Source organism: Plectropomus leopardus, chromosome 3, assembly GCF_008729295.1.
Source record: "Plectropomus leopardus isolate mb chromosome 3, YSFRI_Pleo_2.0, whole genome shotgun sequence".
Taxonomy (NCBI): Eukaryota; Metazoa; Chordata; class Actinopteri; order Perciformes; family Serranidae; genus Plectropomus; species Plectropomus leopardus.
In genome coordinates, this window is record NC_056465.1 from 14,981,711 (window position 1) to 15,000,920 (window position 19,210).

The 19,210-nt window shown below is 40.7% G+C and overlaps 1 protein-coding gene across 2 annotated transcripts in view; it reads left to right on the forward strand.

The window, feature by feature from the left end:
• The window catches only part of dennd1b (DENN/MADD domain containing 1B), a 120,562-nt gene that overhangs the window by 45,014 nt on the left and 56,338 nt on the right, over positions 1–19,210 (forward strand). The window contains exons 4-10 of one of the 2 annotated variants that reach the window (XM_042515126.1): positions 3,954–4,003; positions 5,013–5,132; positions 10,342–10,411; positions 12,172–12,252; positions 13,561–13,620; positions 17,347–17,400; positions 17,989–18,099. In XM_042515126.1, coding sequence (XP_042371060.1) covers positions 3,954–4,003; positions 5,013–5,132; positions 10,342–10,411; positions 12,172–12,252; positions 13,561–13,620; positions 17,347–17,400; positions 17,989–18,099 — 546 coding nt within the window. The remainder of the gene's footprint in view (positions 1–3,953; positions 4,004–5,012; positions 5,133–10,341; positions 10,412–12,171; positions 12,253–13,560; positions 13,621–17,346; positions 17,401–17,988; positions 18,100–19,210) is intronic. The other variant, XM_042515132.1, reaches the window with a different exon arrangement.

A 19,210-nucleotide genomic window follows, 5' to 3' on the forward strand; every position in this document is an offset into this window, starting at 1 on the left:
TTGCTTCTGAGAGAATCAGGGTAGAGCAGGAATAAAAGTGAAGTTTAGGCCTATTTTTTAAGAGCAGAAAAGGGAGATTGTCGCCCTGTGCTGAAAAGTTTGTTGCTCTTCCCTGCTGTACCGTGCTATCCTGCAGGGGCATGGTGCAAAGCTGCACAGTGCTGCTGCACAGTGCTGTTGTAGTGTTGTGGTGCAATGATAGCAGGAGCGTCCGCTGGGGGAACCCAGAGTATTCTGTCTCACTGAGTGATACCCCTGTCTCCACTCACGATAAACAGTGCACACACACACACACGCGCACACACATACTGTCTGCAAAGCCCAGCCTAGCAGCAGATTCCTCCGCCCCCCCCCTCCACTACCACCACTCCAATCCCCCTCGCAAAGCTGCAAATATATTAGCTGCCTCTTTTTCTTTTGTCTTGGGAAAATGGCAAGCAGGGGGAGTGTGTGCATGTATGTGTGTGTGGTAGAGGTGTTGGGGGGCTTGCTGTACTAAGAAACTGTGGAAGAACACCCCCCTTTGTGCCATTCCTGTTTAGATATATCCCCACAGTATAGGGCCCAGTCATGGAGGGAGGGAAAGAGAGCTACAGATCCGAAGGAGAGTTATGAGTGATACAGGTATGATGTAGGAAACAGAAAACAGACTGACAGATGAGGAAAAGAAAGATTATGAGTTGCATATCACATGTAAGCAGTGTATTTGGTTTAAAACTTAAAGGGGTGTCGGAACACAAACACTGTGGAGCTCAGTATAAAGGGGCGATTCATCCAGAACACATTTTTCACTTACCAGTGGTGTGTAGCCATGCAGATAGTTTTGGTATTTATCACCTAGGTTTTGAGCTGTTTTTTTTTTTACATATTTACTTTGAGATATTCACATCTTTTTGGATACTTTTTCTCAGAAAATAGACGCTTTTCACAGTGAAGTCTGTAGATCATGCAGAGTAACGGAGGCACTGATGTGCTATTATTTGCCTTTGCGCAGTTAGTCATCAAATTCACATTACCTATTATTTATCCAAAAAATTTAATTGTGTAAATGTTTTCTGAAAGCACCAATAATCAGCCCTACAATATTGTTGCAATATTAGTGTCAAGCATTTTGGTCTGAACAGTAGTTATCATATGTATGTAAATAAATTAGAGCTGAATCAATTCGTCTGTGATATTCAGTTTACAGTTGTGTCATATTCTAGAGACCAACTCCTATTAGCCGACTTAAAGATATTATCTTTAAGTGTTGGACTGTTGGTTGGAAAACAATTTTAAACATCATCTTAGGCTGTGAGGAATTGTGTTGAGGTGTTTTTTTCACTATTTTTGGATATTTTGTAAACTAAAATAATTGATTAATAGCAAGGGCGTGGATTTCATTTCAAGACCTGGGCTGACACCTATGAAACGTGGGGGGGTCTGGGGTCCTCCCCCAGGAAATGTTGACCGTCGAACACTCAACACGTCAATTTTTCTGCACTCTGGTGAATTTTTAAGTACAAATTTGTGTCTTTGCTGCATCAGTACAAAGTGGAAATGTCTTAAATCTTTCATCTTTTTGCTGTGGGGTGACAAATCCACATGATCTAAATATTATGGGGACAGTACCCTGCATCTCTTTGCAAAATTTACACCTATGATTAACAGAGAAGATTATCAGCAGATGATTGGGTAATGATTGTAGATAATGAAGTTGCAACACTAGAGTATGTAACTATAAATCAGGAGATAAAAAAGAGAGTGGATCTTGTCTGATCTCAGAAACAGAAAATCCCATCGTCTATTTAACTGGCAGCAGATTAAATACGTCTATAGACTGTATGGCGTCAGTATACCTGAGGCACACAGACTGATATGTATATATGGTGCTCAGAATGTATATATATATAGAGAGAGCATGTCTGCTGTCACATTATACCCACATACAAACACATCACTTCCCACTGGTCCTGTCTGAGATCAGAGTCTCTACAGCCCAGAGACTGTCACTCAAACACAGACAAGTGATGTGGGCGGGGCTGTGACAACTCTCAAATCTGGCAAGTCAAATGTTTTTATTTGCAGGGAAAGCGAGTGCCTGTGTATTTGTGTGTGTGTGCGTATGTGTGTCTGTTTGGGTTTGTGTGCCATATGCAGTGCGCCAGGGAGGGCTCTCTGGAACATATTGGTGTGCGTACATAGTGGTTAATAATAGTAGCAAACGCATACAGCGATGGCAGCTCTGATGTGTGTGACAGTTTTACAGCCGCACACGCCAAGACACAGTCACACACATGTACACACACACACACACACACACACACACACACACACACACACACACTCCCACAGCAGAGACGGAGACCTCCTCTGCCACCGAGCCCTCCGTCTTTGTTGAGTTCTCAATATTATCACAGATCCAGATAAGTAAAAACAACCACCCTACCCCGCCTCCCCGCCCCTCACGTACGCTCCATATGTGGGCAGGCACACAAACATATAGCCGAGTCAAACCCAGCCACCCACCCACACACACATACACACACGTACAAATATACATGCTTAAACCACCTTCTCACGCTGAATGCACAAAGTCCTTGAAGCAGGCACGTACATCATACACTCAAATTCACAAATACACATGACACACACACACACACACACACACACACTCCCATACCCTCACACCCCCCTTCTGTCACAGCTCATTGTTGCTGTTGCTTGCTTGTCTGTGGCAATGGTCGTGTTGTGCTGGGGTGGCAGCTTTAAGTTTTGATAAGGAGGGGCAGTTGGGAGGGGGGATCAGTGACTGCTCCCCACGGCGAGGTCTTAGCAACAGTAGGCAGCAGCAGAAGACACCCAACCTGTCGTCCACATTGGCCTCTGGGGGACGAGGCAGACAGAGAGATAGTGGAGCAGCTGCATCACTCTCAGTTCGGACATCTCCGATCAGAAAGAAGAGACAGACCTTGGGCTCAGTGGCTCAGCTTGGCAGGCAAACCAAGAGAAAGAGAGAGATGGCGAGAGAGGCCAGAGCATAGCAGACAGCCACCCAGTCCCAAGGATTAGTCTGTGGGGTTGGCAGAGCCTGGAACTGAGAGAGAGAGAGAGAGGTAGCAGAAAGACAGACGGCAAAAAGGACCTGGTGCCTGGCGCCTGCTCTGGGCCAGGTTAGCAGCCAGAGAGACGGGCAGACAGAGCGACAGACAGAGCAGGGACCCGGGTACTCGGTGGCTGTGTGGCTGGTCTGGAGTGGCTCACCCATATGGTGCTCCGCTCTGTTCCTGCTCCCTGTCTAAATCCATATGCTGCTGGTGGAAAGGTGCCCCCTCCTCCCCCCTCCCACCTCTCTTCAAGAGCATGCAGACCCTCACCCTCCCTCCACACAATCCCCCAACCCACAAGGGAGGTGTTGGGAGGTAAAGCCCTGAAGGCTTGTACCCCCCAGCCCCCCCTCTGTACCTCTTAACCCCTCAGAGCTGCTTAGCCCATTGTCACTACAATCTGCCACCATCGCCTTGGTGTTGTGTCCCCTCTCTCACTCCTTCTCTCTTTCTTTCTCTCTCTTCCTTCATCTTTCATCTCCTTTTGGCACCCGGTAATCGATGAACTTATTAACTGCTAATTATTCAAGCTGTGGAACGAGGATCCCTCCCCATCCTCGGAAAAAAAGAGGGGAACCTTTCCACTCAGTTCTGCCAAATGAAGTGGTTTATATTGCCCATTCATTTGGATTAAGTGCATTTAGGCTGCAGTGTTTGGGATGTGAAGACTTTGTCAGATTGCTATCAGCACCGTTTAACATTAATCCTCATTTTATTCAGCCAGTTGATAGCACCCACTTAGCAGAAGCCCAAGAGATTTTTACCATTGAAATACGAGGTTATTATTTGTTTTCTCTGTGAAGTGTGTTTCTCTAAAAAGGTGTGTGTGTGTGTGTGTGTGTGTGTGTCTCTGTTCTGGTTTCTCAGGAGGTCCTTCAGACGATACCAAAGTTCTGCTTTCCCTTTGACGTGGAAAGGTATGATTCCTCTACCTCTCTGCTTCCCTGTTTCTTTAGCACTGAAGCTTACTTTCACCTCCTTAACACACACACACACACACACACACACACACACACACACACACACACACAAATTACATATGCCAAACTCTCCTCCTAGACACATATGCATTTGGAAAAGGAAATGAGATGATGTGTGTTTTGTGCATCACACAGTTGTCTTCCGGTGATATCACCATCGTTCCTCCAGACACATGATTTACTAACAGTCAGTGTGACAATGTGTGTATTTGTTGGTGTGATTGCAACCCCAACAAATCTTGCACTCACTGTTTCTGCAAACAACACAGATGTTGACAAAAAAAATCCCCAAAATGTCGATGGTGTGACCGTCAGGACACATGATAATGATTATGATAATAAAAACAACAAGCTTCATTTAAGGATGATACAGATGAGGTCATAGGTGACCTGCCCACTTGATGTGTTGTGCACGTTTAAAAGTACATGTGTGTGAAAGAGATTCAGGATGTTCGTTTTCTACATAATATGGGTCCGATCAGGCTGGCAGCACTATGAAAAGTACCGGCCTCTTTATTTTGAGGATGGAAAATGACATGTTAAAATTCCCATTGTAAAGACAGAGAGAGAGAGACAGGAGAGGGTGGAAGTGGGGTAATTGTGCAGTCTTCTACTGAAGCTGAGCTGCTGCCATCTAGTGGTGTAAGGACGTACAGAGCTTCTCTGAAATTCACCTTGGGCTTCGAAAAGCTTTTTACAGTTTTTCAAACAACCGTACTGGAAATATGTGACATCTGATTTGGACCTTGACCGGAGATTTAGCTCATGGTGAGATTTTGCCTGAGATCCAGATGCCTGATCCAGCCAAACTAAATTATGTTTTATTATATTGTATTTGAAATATATGTATGATTTCATAGATATGTTGCACCATATTATATCCAGTGATTAAGTGATGTTATTTTGGCAGTTTGTGAATGTGTGTGTCCCTTGTGTCTGGCCCCAGGGTTTCCCAGAATCAGGTGGGGCAGAATTTCACCTTTGTGCTGACGGACATCGACAGCAAACAGAGGTTTGGTTTCTGTCGACTCACTCAAGGCTGCCGGGTCTGCATATGTCTGCTCAGGTAACACACACACGTGCGCTCACATATTCACATGCTTACTTAAGCTAGCTTTTTTATTTGAATTAATATCCTCAAGGTACATTTTTTTTCTGTTCTTGGTTCAAAATCAAGTTGTCCTAATGGACTGAATCTAACTGCCGTCTTCAACACTGGGCATCATACACTTTGTAAATTTTTAAAAGATTAAACAACTTCCATAAAAACAAATGTCAAAAGGGAAGCAACTGGATGTGTTAAAAGTTATGCTGCACTTCACAAATCTAAACATATAAAAGTCATTTTACTTTCTGAATCAGAATCAAGAGAATGTGTGGAAAAAGACTCGTTCAAACACCAGTGTCTTTATTTACTCGTTCAAATATCCAAAGACTTGGTCTGTTTTGCCCTTTTTCAAATTATCCATGTATCAGTCTCAGAGCGGCTTTTTTTAATGTCTGCATTTATTTCTTAAATGTGATGAAAAAAAAATTAATTTACCAGATCTTAGAAGAGAACACACATTTTTCAGACAGCATTTCCATTCATTCTCACACTTCACACTGAGCTGCACTATGCCAGAATAACAAATTTATATTCTCATCTGCCCACACAAATATGTTAGTGATGTGCCTATAATTATCCAAAAGTTTAGCAGTTTTTGATATTTCATAGGTGGATTTATCTTATCACAGCGTACATAAATGAGGAAACCAAACCCAGAAAAATTGCATTTTTTTCGCATAATTACTCTCCAACAAAGGCTATTATCATTTAATTCCCATGTAATTGCATGTTGACACAATGTTTTTACAGATGTAATTACCTTACCATTACAAAGAAGGAGCACTCCAGTGGTAGTCTCAGTGGACAGGCTTATGCACTTTAAAATAAACTGAGGAAAATGTACAAAATAAATCCATTTTTAATGAATGTATTAAGCAGTTTAACAAACAACGAACTGGAAATGGAGCACAAAGCTTTTGCTTTTTCTCTGTTAGTGTAAAGCAGCACTCCTGGAAGTGCTGTTCTCTGTGTGTGTGTGTGTGTGTGTGTGTGTGTGTGTGTGTGTGTGTGTGTGCGTGTGTGCACACGCTGGGTGTATGTGGCTGTTGATGGACAGTCGTGGGTTTGTCGCTGCCCTGATGAGCTGCTGTGAAGAACACTGTCCCTCCTCCCCACACCACCCACCCTTCGCGGCCAGCTTCCATGGCCTTTGTTTTTCTTTTCTCGCTCTCTCTTCTCCTCTCTCTCTCTCTCTCTCTCTCTCTTTCTCGCTCTCTCCCTCTATGTGTCTCTCTCTCTATCTCTCTCTGTCTTTTCTCCTCGTTATTCGGCTACTGCCACAGTGCGACAGCAAAGACGCCTGGCCCATAATTATGCATGAAGCTTCACTGCCAATTAGCAGAGGTTCCCCTGTCCCTCTCGCTGAGTTAGACATGCTAATTCATTTGACATATGATGTATAAAATTCATTATGCATTTTGAGTAGTTTGCATGGCTTGCTTCATTTTTAATAAGACAACGTATAGAAAGTTTTTTTTTCTGTTGTTGTTAATTTAAAATTGTATGTGTGCTCCCCAGTTAGGTTTTTCGTTCTTTTTTGTCTTTCTATTTTTTATTTCATTAGTAAGATAAGTGAAAATATTCTAAAACATTTAAGCAATTTTTTTTAAACATCCAATAAATGCAAGAAATGTATAAATTTAGTTCTTGCATTCGAGGCTCTGAGTCAAATGTTTCTCTTCTTTGTTTATTATTCTTTAAACTTTTTTTCATTCTACCATATTAGTCATGCTGGATGGTATTAAGGAAATGTTAGTGTTAAGAAAAAAAATGTTAACCAAAGAAAAGCAAAAAAAATACAGATAATGTTAATTGTTTATCTTAAAGAATTATCAGTTAAAATGTGTCTCTTTAAAGAGTGAAGCAGGAAGGCCCAGGCCCACTAGTTACTTTTCTATAATTTCCCATGAAAATGGAATAAAAGTAATTAAAACAGTTTGTGTCTCTGTGATTGTTGAAGTGGTGGGACCGTAAAATTGTCACCTCTGCTTACAGGAGGAAGTGCCTTAATGAGTAGGACAGTTTTATGTGGACAGCCCTTTGTAGTCGCACTGCTAAAGCTGTGGCCGAAAAGGCCATACACCCTCCAGGCAAACTCTCGACAAAAAAAAAAAAAAAAAAAAAGAAACAACACACACACACACAAAATATAATTTGTTTCTATGTTATACTGTTACTCCCCATCTTCTTCACATTTTTTTATTCAACATATGAGTAATTCTGTGAAGAGAAATGAGGATTTCCTCAGTTTTATTTAATGACTGAGGCTTTAGGATACGTTTTAGGGAGTGTGTTGCTCCAGTTTGTGGTCACTTAGCGGATCGCCGGAGGACACTTCCTTCCCTGTACTTAACCCTTAACCTGAGAAAGTAAAGGTGTAATGAAATCTTCCACTCAGCCGTCTACAAAGTGTAAGTTGACTTATGATTAAGGTGCCTGCGCATTAAAGGAGATTTAAGACTCATCTAAGGAGCATAAATAAGTGTCGTGCTAGGCACCCAAGGGGTATTTTATAGCAACAAAAAGATATTAGCGCGCCAATATAGAATGTGAAACAGCTTAACTGCCAAGGTGTGTTGATAAAATGTAGGAATATGAGTTTATATAACATTAGGAGATTTTGTGAATGGTTTGCTTAATTTTTGTTTTCTTTGGGGATATATCCAAAACTTGAAAAGCCAGTTTTGTAAGGCTTATTTCTGCTACGTCTGTTTTCTTGTGTGCTCCTATCCATAATGGCATAATTGTAAGTTCCAACGGCCTGTCTGTGTCCCTGTCTTCTGTCAGATATTTCCATGCTAGTAGGTAGTCTGAGCCGTGGGTGAAGAGCACGACGGGCTGTGAGTGGACGGCAGATTAAATGGTTCATTCTTTGAGTACATGGCACTTTGAGAAGACATGTGTTTGAAATGGCAGGAGAGATTGTGGGGCCCCCACACACTGAGCACTCCTGTGATGGATGCCTCTCTCTCTCTATCGGAGGATTTGCGAAGCACAAACAGATCTGAGCAATGAACTGTGACGAGTAGGAGTATCTCTCTAAGCTTTCCAAACTTTAACTTTGCATCAACAGAGGGAGCAGAGATGGGGGGGGGGTGTAAGTACAACAAAACAATACATCTTTAAGTTATATTCATTCTATTGCATTTGAATAAAGCATGCAAAGCTATTTTAGGAAGATGTTAGGAGAATATTGATAATTTATGGTTGGCTTCCTTTGCCAGCTATCATGTGTTTGCCTCTAAAACAAAAGATTTACAGCACCTTGGTGTAGGAGTGTAATGACTGTGAGGTCTGTGAGGCCTGACGGCTGCTCTGACAGCGAGAGTCCTATTTACATCCCCTTCAGCTCTGAAAAATGAAGGATTAATGTCCAGAAGCCAAGCTTTTTAAACACACATGATGAAGGCAGATAATACACGGGCTTTGTTTTCCCCCTTTACTCATTATATCAGGCTGAAGTTTTTGTGTAAATGCTAAATGTAAACTGACCCCATATGCAGATATTTGCGTTGTATGCAGTTTGACGTGGCAGAAATAGGTCTTCAGGTTGATATCCGGTCAGCATGTGAATTAACATACGCGTGTTTGATTTAGACTCACCCGCGAATGTGACCTGATTGCGGTGAATCTTCACACAGACGTCAAAATATTGGCATGCTAAGAGGCTGATTGTTTCAGGCTAATGGTCACTCAGCCTCTCTGATTGGTGCGCTTGGCTGCACTCCTCCGGGAACCCGGCCTGTCATTGGCCCCTTGCGGATTTAGCGGTATGAAAATTTGCATTAGGTTCACTTTATTGTTTTTCTTGTTGTCTGTTAATTCCAGTCTACAGAGCAGCCAGTGACCCATGGCCTTGAAACTCCTCAGTCTCCAGCCAACTGCTGGAGCAGGACTTGACTGTCTTATAAACTCTCACACAATCAAAGCTGCACTCTTATGAATTTCTATTATATAACAAAGAAACTGTAGATTTAAAGTTGAAGATTTCTAATTTGAGTGAAATTATTGTCCCAAAAACTTGTATTTAACACGTCTTAACCTATTGACATTAAGAAATACTCTGAATTTGTTGAGCAAATCCACTTTTGATTGATCATTTTGCCACCAATTTATTTTTCAACCCCTGCATCCAGGCGAGTTAATGAAGCATTAATATGAGAGTCTGTTTATTTCATGGTAATGCTAAGAAGTCCTTATCTAGAATCATTATTCATGCAGTGTTCAAAACTGCATGTTAAAAAACCCCAAACTAAATAAAAATTCAATACATTGATAGGACACCATGTTTTTACTATTTGATTGCATAACATTAAATGAACTGGGCCCTCGCAGCTTTTTAACGCCAAAAGAAAAATGTTGGCCATCATCCACCCGGAAAGCAAGTCGACTTGGCCAAGAATATGTCAACTTTGTAAAGAAAGCCATGCTGCAGATGCTTTTAGCTTATGGTGGGTGTACGCCGTGATTAGCTTTAACACAAACACCGCAGTATAAATTATTTTGAGCGTGTTAATGAATTTATTTATTTTACATTAATTGCATAAGGCAAAGATTTGTTTTAAATGCAAAGGGCATGAGAAGAAGAAAAAGCAGAGAGAGGGGCAGAAGGAGGTGGTGGTGGGGGGGTGGGGGCAGGAGGCATCTTGGGCTGCATTTTTGTTAAGTCTGTGCATCTGTGAGCAGCATGCTTGTAAACCATAGCATCCCACTGTGTCACATGAAAGCGATGGTGTTTTTTTTGTTAAAGAATCTATCTTTCAAATCATTGTTTTTTTTTCCCCTTCTACCCTCCCTTCCTATTGGCTTAAAGGGCAGACATGACAGGAATCCTTAGCATGCGAGGGCCCCGGGTACAAAAAATGTCATAATAAGGACTAGATAGCATTTACTTTTTTTCCCCCAATGTAACAACGACTCTGTGCTTTGAGATAGCTGGCAACACAATCCATTATCAATGTCCTGGTTGCATTTGATCTTTAAGCAATAGGTCACTGACAATAACCAGCACATGCACACGGTAATATAACAAACTTGATGCTGTTTACATTTTTACTCTCCATCAGATGGTGAAATTTTTTATAGACATTGTGAAGCAATGTGTTGCAGATTATAAAATGAATTAAAACTTTGCCATTAACACACTTTGTCTCTCTGACTCTTGCAGCTATCTACCATGGTTTGAAATCTACTACAAGTTGCTAAATACTCTGGCAGACTACCTAACAAAACAACAGGTAATCATCTCTCCTGGATGTACTTATAATTGTATGTATATAAGGTGCGGTGTAAGTACATGCAAAATAAGACATGGCAGTTTGATTTGACTGAGAAACAAGCACACAGTTTAGTGTCTTTGAAAACTGTACTGTGGTAAAGATATTTCCCTCCATTCTGTTCTCCTTCTGCATGTTGTCTTTTGTGTGCAAGTTTTGTTCGCCGTCTTGGGCTCGACTTGGCTCCTGTTGTTAGCAGCAACAATGTTGACATTTCACAGACCAAACACTGATCTGACACTGGAAGTTATTCCTGATGATTTACTGGAAAACAAATCGTTAAGAAAAAAAAAACACACACACACACACACACACGCACACAAACATACACACGAATGCTCGCACTTCACAAAAGTCTTTTCCCCTGACTATTCACTGCATTGTACTAGTAAAGGGAGGGGAAATGTAAAATATGCAACAAACTGGGGAGATGTGCAGCGTCTAGCGCAGAGGGTGTAGGTGATGTTCCCATGTTTAGACTGAAGAGAGAAGAAGAGGGAGAGAGGCAGAGCAAGGGGAGAGATGCAGGGAGCTTTGGGACTGCTTTCAATTGTTATGTAGTCGCTGCTGCTTCTTCCAAGACCCTTTAGAGAGCGATGATCAGGACAGAGAGGCATGCTAAAGTAGACAATTACAAACACATAAACATTCACACACATTTATGTAATTGAGAGGCAGAATAGTCAAATATAGAGAGAGACAGATAAGTAGAATAGACCAGTTTGTGTGTGAGGAAGAGAGAGACAGAAAGATTGCTAGAAATCCTGGGCGACTGAAGTGTTAGTGTGCATGATTTGGTTTCTATTTACCCCGCTGTCCGTTCCAGGCGAGAGGGAGATGTTGACAGACGAGGGAAGACAGAAGAGCGATGAGGGTTTAAGGCGAGGGGTAAATGAAGTGTTTCCCCAGGCCGTGTTGCTGACCATGCGTGTGAGCATTGAGCCTCTCATGACAGGAGGCTGTTCGATTGCACACACCCTAACCACCCCATCGCGTGCAATCCTCCCTCCCTCCCACCTACCATTTTCCTTCTCTTACTGTTTATTGCCGCCCATTCCTCTCGAGTTTCTATTTCCTTCTGGCTCGCACATGCATATACACTCACGCACGTGCACATTTCCTCAAATGAGCAATGGTTCGCAGCCAAAAACCAAAACAAAGTTCTCCGAGAGGGCGGATAGAAAAAGAATCTAAAACAAACAACAATGCGCAACCTCTGTGTTCACAGTAGTAAGTTTAGTTTAAGTACAAGTTGCAAACTGTTGTCCCCATCCGTTCTCCAGCCAGAGGCCCGAGAGCGTAAATAGCAGTCTTGTCGTGGAGCTCATAAATGCTGCAAGAATAATCTCGGGGCCTGTTCTGTGGTCAAGCTAGCTCTCTCTGACGGCTTCTTAAAGCCCCTGTCTTTGGAGCGGGGACCCCTGCTTAATTACTGACAGCCCGCTCTCGGCTGTAAATCAACCCCGCCGGATAATAAGCGTCTGCAAGCTCTGCACTCAGCCGTCTTTTAACCTCACCATTGCTCGTTAAACATATGTCAGTCGGAAGTTTTTGGAGCCCTTCAGGCCTCGCTGCAGGATTGCCCTCTGGACTGCAGCAGCGCCTGTCCCAGCGCTGTTGTTAAGATTGACACATAACTCGTGACATCAACAAAACAAGTAAATAAAATTCATGTGTCCTATGTCTTTTCTCTCTTTTGTTGTTTGTTTTCTCTCCCGCAGGAAAATGACTTGAATGACATGCTGAATTCTCTCTATGATCTGCCTGTGCCAAAGCCCTTCACGCCAGTCAACCTGAGTGTGGTAGGTATAGATCTCTTATTCCCCCTTATCAGAGGCAAGACAGCTGAGAGTCGCAGTAGAAAGAGGGAGAAGCGGGACAGGTAGATTACTATAGCAGTGTGTTGCATCAGGAAGGAGGCTGCAGAAATGAGATGATAAAAGTTGGCTGAAGAAGATAAAAGTGGAGCGGGAGACACTAAAGACAAAATTTATAGGAGACAAAAGGGAGGAATAATGAGAAATAAAATGAAATAGACACAAAGAGGAGAAGGGGAGACAATGATGGCATAAAAACAGGCAGAAAGAAAATAGGACAGGCAGGCAGAAACAGGGAGAGATCGACAAAACGTAGAGGTTGGAATGGACGAGATAAATGAGGGAACGATGGAGCAGACAGAACGTGGAGAGCACAAGGAGGTTAAGATACACTAGGTGGGAAGACAGAGACACACAGGGCCCGGGACTGACACTCTGTTTGGAAACAAGAAGTGGCGCTAACAGGTTTTTGTGTGATAAGCCCAAGCTGGACGTGTTTAAACTCTAAGGGTCCTCTCAGAACTCGTCATGTCTCCTGCTTATCAAAAACTGAAATGGCTTAACGAACCCAGGTCCCTCAAAGTCAGTGTGTGTTTGTGTTAACTCTGACACAATCTCTCCTTGTAGCTCCCACATATAACACTCTGAAACAGTTTTCGCTCCCATAAAGCTGGCCTATATAAGCAGAACAGAATGATTTTCAGTTGGACTGCTAAACTCATGGTATTTTGTTCACTAATATCTTTATTTTTGAGTTGTTTAGACTCCACACCATTAGGGGATCAAAAGAGTTTCGGTGTTAGCCTTTGTCCTTGAGGACCTCCGCTCCTTTTTTTGGACCAATTAAAAAAGCAACTCTGGGTCTTTTTCTGCGGCATAGGTCTCAGAAGGATACGCATCTAATTACACAGATGAATTTACAACATAACAAGACTAATATGAGGTAATCAATGTATCTCCATGAAGGTTAACAAGGTCAGTTAACATTCCTTGTGATTTATTTTTTTCTTTGTGTCAGTTTTTTTTTTTTTTTTTTTTTTATCAGCTGTATATATGCGAAAGTCTTTTCATCTGCATCTCAGAGCTTCATTGGAAAAGAAGCCCCGGAGAACAGAGGTGATCGCTCCATGTCTTTTCTGGAGAAGCCACCAGTTTGATATTTAATTGATGAAGCAGAATTATTCCCTAAAAGAGTGTTTTTTGTTTTATCATGGCAGCCAAGAAGAAGGATCATTGTCCCCTTTTATGTGTGAACCCTGTTTTGTTCTCTATCTCCCTCTCTCATTGTGCAAGAATGAGCAGTTGTATATTGCCACTGGGCAAGTACTGAGAGATCGGCGGAGCAAGGAGCCGGTGAGTGGAGGGGAATGAGTGAACGGCAGAAGCGGGAGGAGGGAAGGAGGCTGCTGTGAAATATGAAACCGCCGCTGTACTAATCGCATGGGAGCCACGGCTTTCCAATTTGGCCAAATAAGCTGCGCTATCTTTTTAAATATAACAAAAACAAACTATCCTGGGCCTTGGTGTATGTTTCTTCTCCTCTGGAAAACAATCAAACCTTGTAAATGATTAATGCCATTCCACACTGCTATATTCTCTCTCTGAATATCAAAAGTTTTTTTTTTCTCCCTCTTTATGTTTAAAGCAAAGGCAATTGTGCTCAAAAAATCTCCTTGATGCCTCTCCAGTTAACCCACTTTCAATGTTTTTATATAAACATGTCTTCGAAGGAATAAGAAAAAAGCAGATAAGCAAGCAAACAGCCAATGAAAGTCTGGGTTGAGTTGGGGAGCATGGCTTGTGATTATCACAGTGCCATGAATTTGTAGACCAACAGAGAAACATAATTTTGCACACAGAGCATGGGAAAAGAAAGACTGAGATATATGCAGTATACTGTTTAACTGTAAGTGTTGTTATTTGGGGGTTGTTCAGCGCCTCAGATGTTACCTCAATTCCCTGATCTTTGATTAGAGTTTATATATTTGGTTGCAATAGCCCTTTTGTTTTGTTGTGTCTGCAGTCGACCATGAATAGACTACCCTGCTCGCAAACAGTATTGTTTACAAAAATGACGAGGAGGCAGAGACTTTCAAAACCACTTATCTGGCATGTAGTATTTAGCTAAATGTAAAGAAAAAATGGCACAGCAGAGGAAACTGAAATTAGCTTATCTGTGCCCTCATTGCCATCCAGTGTAGGAATGAGACTTACCCAGGTGAGTTAATTAACAAGGTATAATCAGAACCATGGTAATCCAAATCTATTTTTATTATATTATGTGCTGTAGGAGTGTTGCATTGTACTGGTATTGACAATAACTGTAATATATAAAAACAAAGTATCGATATTATGTTAATAATGTACATATGATAATATAATCCAGTGTCTATTTATTCACTTCCATTTCGTTCCATTCTCGCTTTGTCTTTCACTCCACCTACCTATAATTGTTTTGTAATCTAAATGTTTGATGTGAAATTTCCTACCAAATAAAAAATAGACAAAACACACAATTAACAAAGTTAAATATGTAATTAACTTATAGCATTATTATTATTATTATTATTATTATTATTATTATTTTATTATTATTATTATTATTATTGTTATTATTATTATTGTTTTCAGATTTTCCAAAGATACCATGATAATATTATGAATTCTTTTTGTGACAATTTGTAGGAAAATCTGTTACTGTGTAAGCCCTACTCTGCAGTCTTTAAATCATTTTTCAAAACTTAAGTATTCCTACAAGTGCCACTGGAAATCCCCTTTTAAACAGAGCTGATTAAAAAATGGACGCAAAGTTGAAAGTGAAGTGCACTGTAAAAAAAAAAACTTTGACTTTATTAAAGTGTGGATCATTTAAATTAACAAATTCAATACAATAGTTTATCTAACAAATGATTTTGTACCAATAGCTATCTAATTTATGTTTGTTTTATGAAGTCAACAACTAACCAGCCATACTAGCTAGCTGTCTTGCTATCTCCTATCTTGTGGTTTATTTTGTAGTAGCAGCACTTATTAGCTTGAATGCTAACTAGCCTACTTCTGCCCCTCAGCTACAGTATAACCACAAACCAACCAGCAGTGTTTACTTTAATAGGAAAAATGTGATGCTTCACATCAGAATACACACTTGTCACAACCCAACATACAGTAACTGTCTTCAGAATACGCACATTAAAAACAGGAAATATTGCTTTGTTTTGTTCTCTTTTCCACAACCTTCTAGGGCAGAAAAACCTGGCACCTCTGTTTCTCTCTTGCTTTTTGGCAAAAAAGCACACAGTAAATAAAACAACTGGTTGGCTTCCGTTCGAATGTTTGACTCTGCCAAAAATTCATATTCAGCACTAAATGAACTTATATATTTAACTTTTGTATGTAGCCTGCTGCTGCTGGAAGAGAGCCTCAGAGTCTTTCACTGCATGTTTTGCTACTTTAGTGTAACTTTAACGGTCGTTTTGAAACTTATCTTTTTTTTTATTTACCCAAAAGCCTTGGGTGCTGGTCTTTTTGTGCTGAATGCTCTTCTACTCCAAGCTTCACCCTACTTTAACAATAACCATCCCCTGGGAATATGACAATTGTTTACTCATGATAATTGATTTTACATTTTTCACATTTAATAAAAATGCAGTTAGAGCGTGAAACATGTTTATTTTTACATTAAACTGACCCCCACCCATCCAATGTTGAAACAAAGAAACAAAACCTATGCCCTTGAGTACCAAACAGCAGCACCTTCTAAAACAAACATTGTGGTTATTGGACATTGTTGAATCAGTCAGGTAAATAATGGCATGGACAAGGGTTAACTCAGCTTTATTCAGAATGGCACAGAATCAAGCCTTATGTAGTTTGGCACATTAAGCTGATATTTGTACATCAACATGGATTTATTAAATTTCATATTTTTCCTGTCTGACTGTGACGGGCTTTCTCTCTTCTCCTGTGTTCTTATGTCTCGATAACCAGAGACATCTTTCTCGGTGGTGATACTTTCGGTGGGGTTGCTGATTTTGAATGACTCCTTTTATGTTTGCATCTTCTTAATCATGTTGTTATGTTATGTGTGACTGTTAATAGTCCTCTGTCCTTTATGCTTTTTTCTGTTTATTATTGTGTCCTTTAAAAATGCAGCTAATCAAACTGTTTTGCAACCACCTCTCAGGTGTCGGATGTCATTCTTCCTGCCACAAGGGCCACAAATCAAATGAATTCTCAACTATTAGAGAAAACACCGTGCATAAGCTTGACATTATTTCTTTAATGATCTGCATTTGCAAGCAAACAGTAGTTGCAAGTTTAAACATTGTGAAGTCTAAGAAGACTAAATAAATTTTAATTTTTTACTTTAAATACTGTGTGAGTACCTACTGTATGCACTTCAGTGGATTTAAGAGAAGACCTGCAACAGATGGTCGAGTAAAGGCCTAGCGAAACGCAGGTGTACTAAGGATCCAGGAGAGCGTGTGTGAGAAACACAATAGTGTGTTTCAGTTGGTGCTTTGTCTACCTGTCTCCAAACACCACCTCTCTCAGGCCCCTTTGATCTGAACACTGAACTTGCCCTGCTCTCCCAAAGTGAGACAGGCAGCCCTGTGATCCTCTAAACAACCTGTGTGTGTGTGTGTGTGTGTGTGTGTGTGTGTGTGTGTGTGTGTGTGTGTGTGTGTCTGTCTGTCTGTCTGTCTGTCTGTCTGTGTGGATGCACACGTGCGCACATGTACGCGTATACTTTTGTCTGTGTGTTGGTACTCCGCAAGCCTTTTTAATGCTTAAATAAAGACTCAGTTTTCCACCGGAGACATCACCCCAGTCTGTGTCTATGGGGAGCTGAGCTGCTATTGAGCTTTCTCTGTTCTGTAGGCCTGATAAAAGCATTGCCACAGTTCAGACACCAGCTCAGCAATTCATATAGACAGAGCTGAAGATGAGCCATAAATCATAGAACAAAGTGAACGGCCTTTCCCCCTCCACTCTTCCCCTCATTCTCTTCTGTGTGAGTGGTATGCTTCACTTGTGACCTTCCCTCATCTTTCTCCTGCATGTTTGTGTTTTTCGCAGCACTCCTACTTCATCGCCCCGGATATCAATGGACTGCCAACCATCCCTGAGAGCGTAAGTATTCATGGAAAAAGAAACAGAAAAGAGACAAAAGGAGATAAAGAGAGATCCCGCTCTTCTGGAAACATCTCTGTCTCTAATCGTTTTTAATCAGATACACTTGTCACCTTTTGAAATTATTGCATCATCCCCTTGTTTCAGTTTTATCTCCTGTGGTGCTCGTACTTTTAATGTCGAAGTTCAGTGATTGCCATGGGTATTAGAGGAATTCAAACTGAACACATTTTCTTTCTTGTTGATTTTGCATTTAAATTGTAGCTCAGACATCGAGCATCTCAGGTCCCTACAGCAACATTAAAACAATAATCAATCTGAAATATTCTAGCAACACTGATTTATACATTATCTATTTTCATAACCTTACTATATCAGATTTAAAAATGTATTTCTCATCCATTTATTTTGACTGCAAAACGACATGTGTAGAGATGGAAGTCCGAGTCCTTTTACAGCTAGTACTGTATCTCTCTGTTTGGCACACTCTGGCACTCTCCCTGTCTGTAGCATTGACACTTTACTGTAAGCAAGGACAGTTTGTTACTGTATGTACCTACACATCCTTCTGTTCCTGTCTATCTCCAGAGGAACCTGACAGAGTACTTTGTGGCTGTGGACGTCAACAACATGCTCCAGCTCTACGCCAGTATGCTGCACGAACGGCGCATCATCATTACCTCAAGCAAGCTTAGCACTGTGAGTCCATCCCTTCCAAGTCATTCTCTCAGCTGCAGTCTGTTATCAGCTCTGCCCTGTCAGGCACAAGGGGAAAATATTTCAGAAAATAGTTCAAGTACTGCAAGTGCTTGAAGGATGAGTTTTCCTAAACATTTAATTCAAGTTTGGGTAAAGCTTTCAGTCATAAAATGTAAAGCTGTGTGCTCTCAGTAGTAGGAGTTTAAGAAAACAATGATCCGCAAGTATCGTTTTTTGTGATACAGTATCAGTTATCAAAAACACTGAATCAACTTTTGATAAGTAGTTTTCATTCAAAAACTTGTGACAGTGATTCATTTTGTGTTGTGTTTAAATTTTCAACCATTAGATAACAGTCCTAATATGTCTTCAGCCGTTTAACTCTTTCACTCTATTATAACAATCTATCGCTAGCATAAAGGCAACAAACATGGGCCTATGAAACAGGCAGTCATAAGGAGGCACACCTCTAGCTCCTAAAATTAGATTTCTATAAATATCATTATATCACATTGCGAATAGTATTGTCATATACTGTCTCGTGATGCTTATCGCATCGCCAGATTCTTACCAATACACAGCCCTAGTGGCTATTGCTGCCTATGCTAACTACAATGTTATTTTGGTTAAATGTTTCAGTTACTGTATTTAACCATAAATGATGATCCTTAAAAATGTCAATGTTTTTTGTTGCTAACAGTATCACAATATATTGAATCCCAATCCCTGTATTGTGATACGTATTGGATTGTCAGATTCTTGTCAAAACACAATACTAGTGGCTATTGCTGCCAATGCTAACTACAAGATTATTTATTGTACTCAAATGCTTCAGTTCTTGTATTCAACCATCAATAATTATCATTAAAAAGTCAATTTAGTGTGTTGCTAAAAGTATCACAAAATATTGAGTTGTAACACTAACCCTCCTTATTTGTATCATATCCCCAGATTTTTGTCATAACACTTTTATAGTGGCTATTGCTGCCAATGCTAAGTACTTTATTATAGTATATAGTATAGTATAATTATAGTGTTGTGCTGAAGATTCTCCAGTTGCTGTATTGATTTGCTAACAGTATTGCAATATATTGAATCACAACCCCTGTAT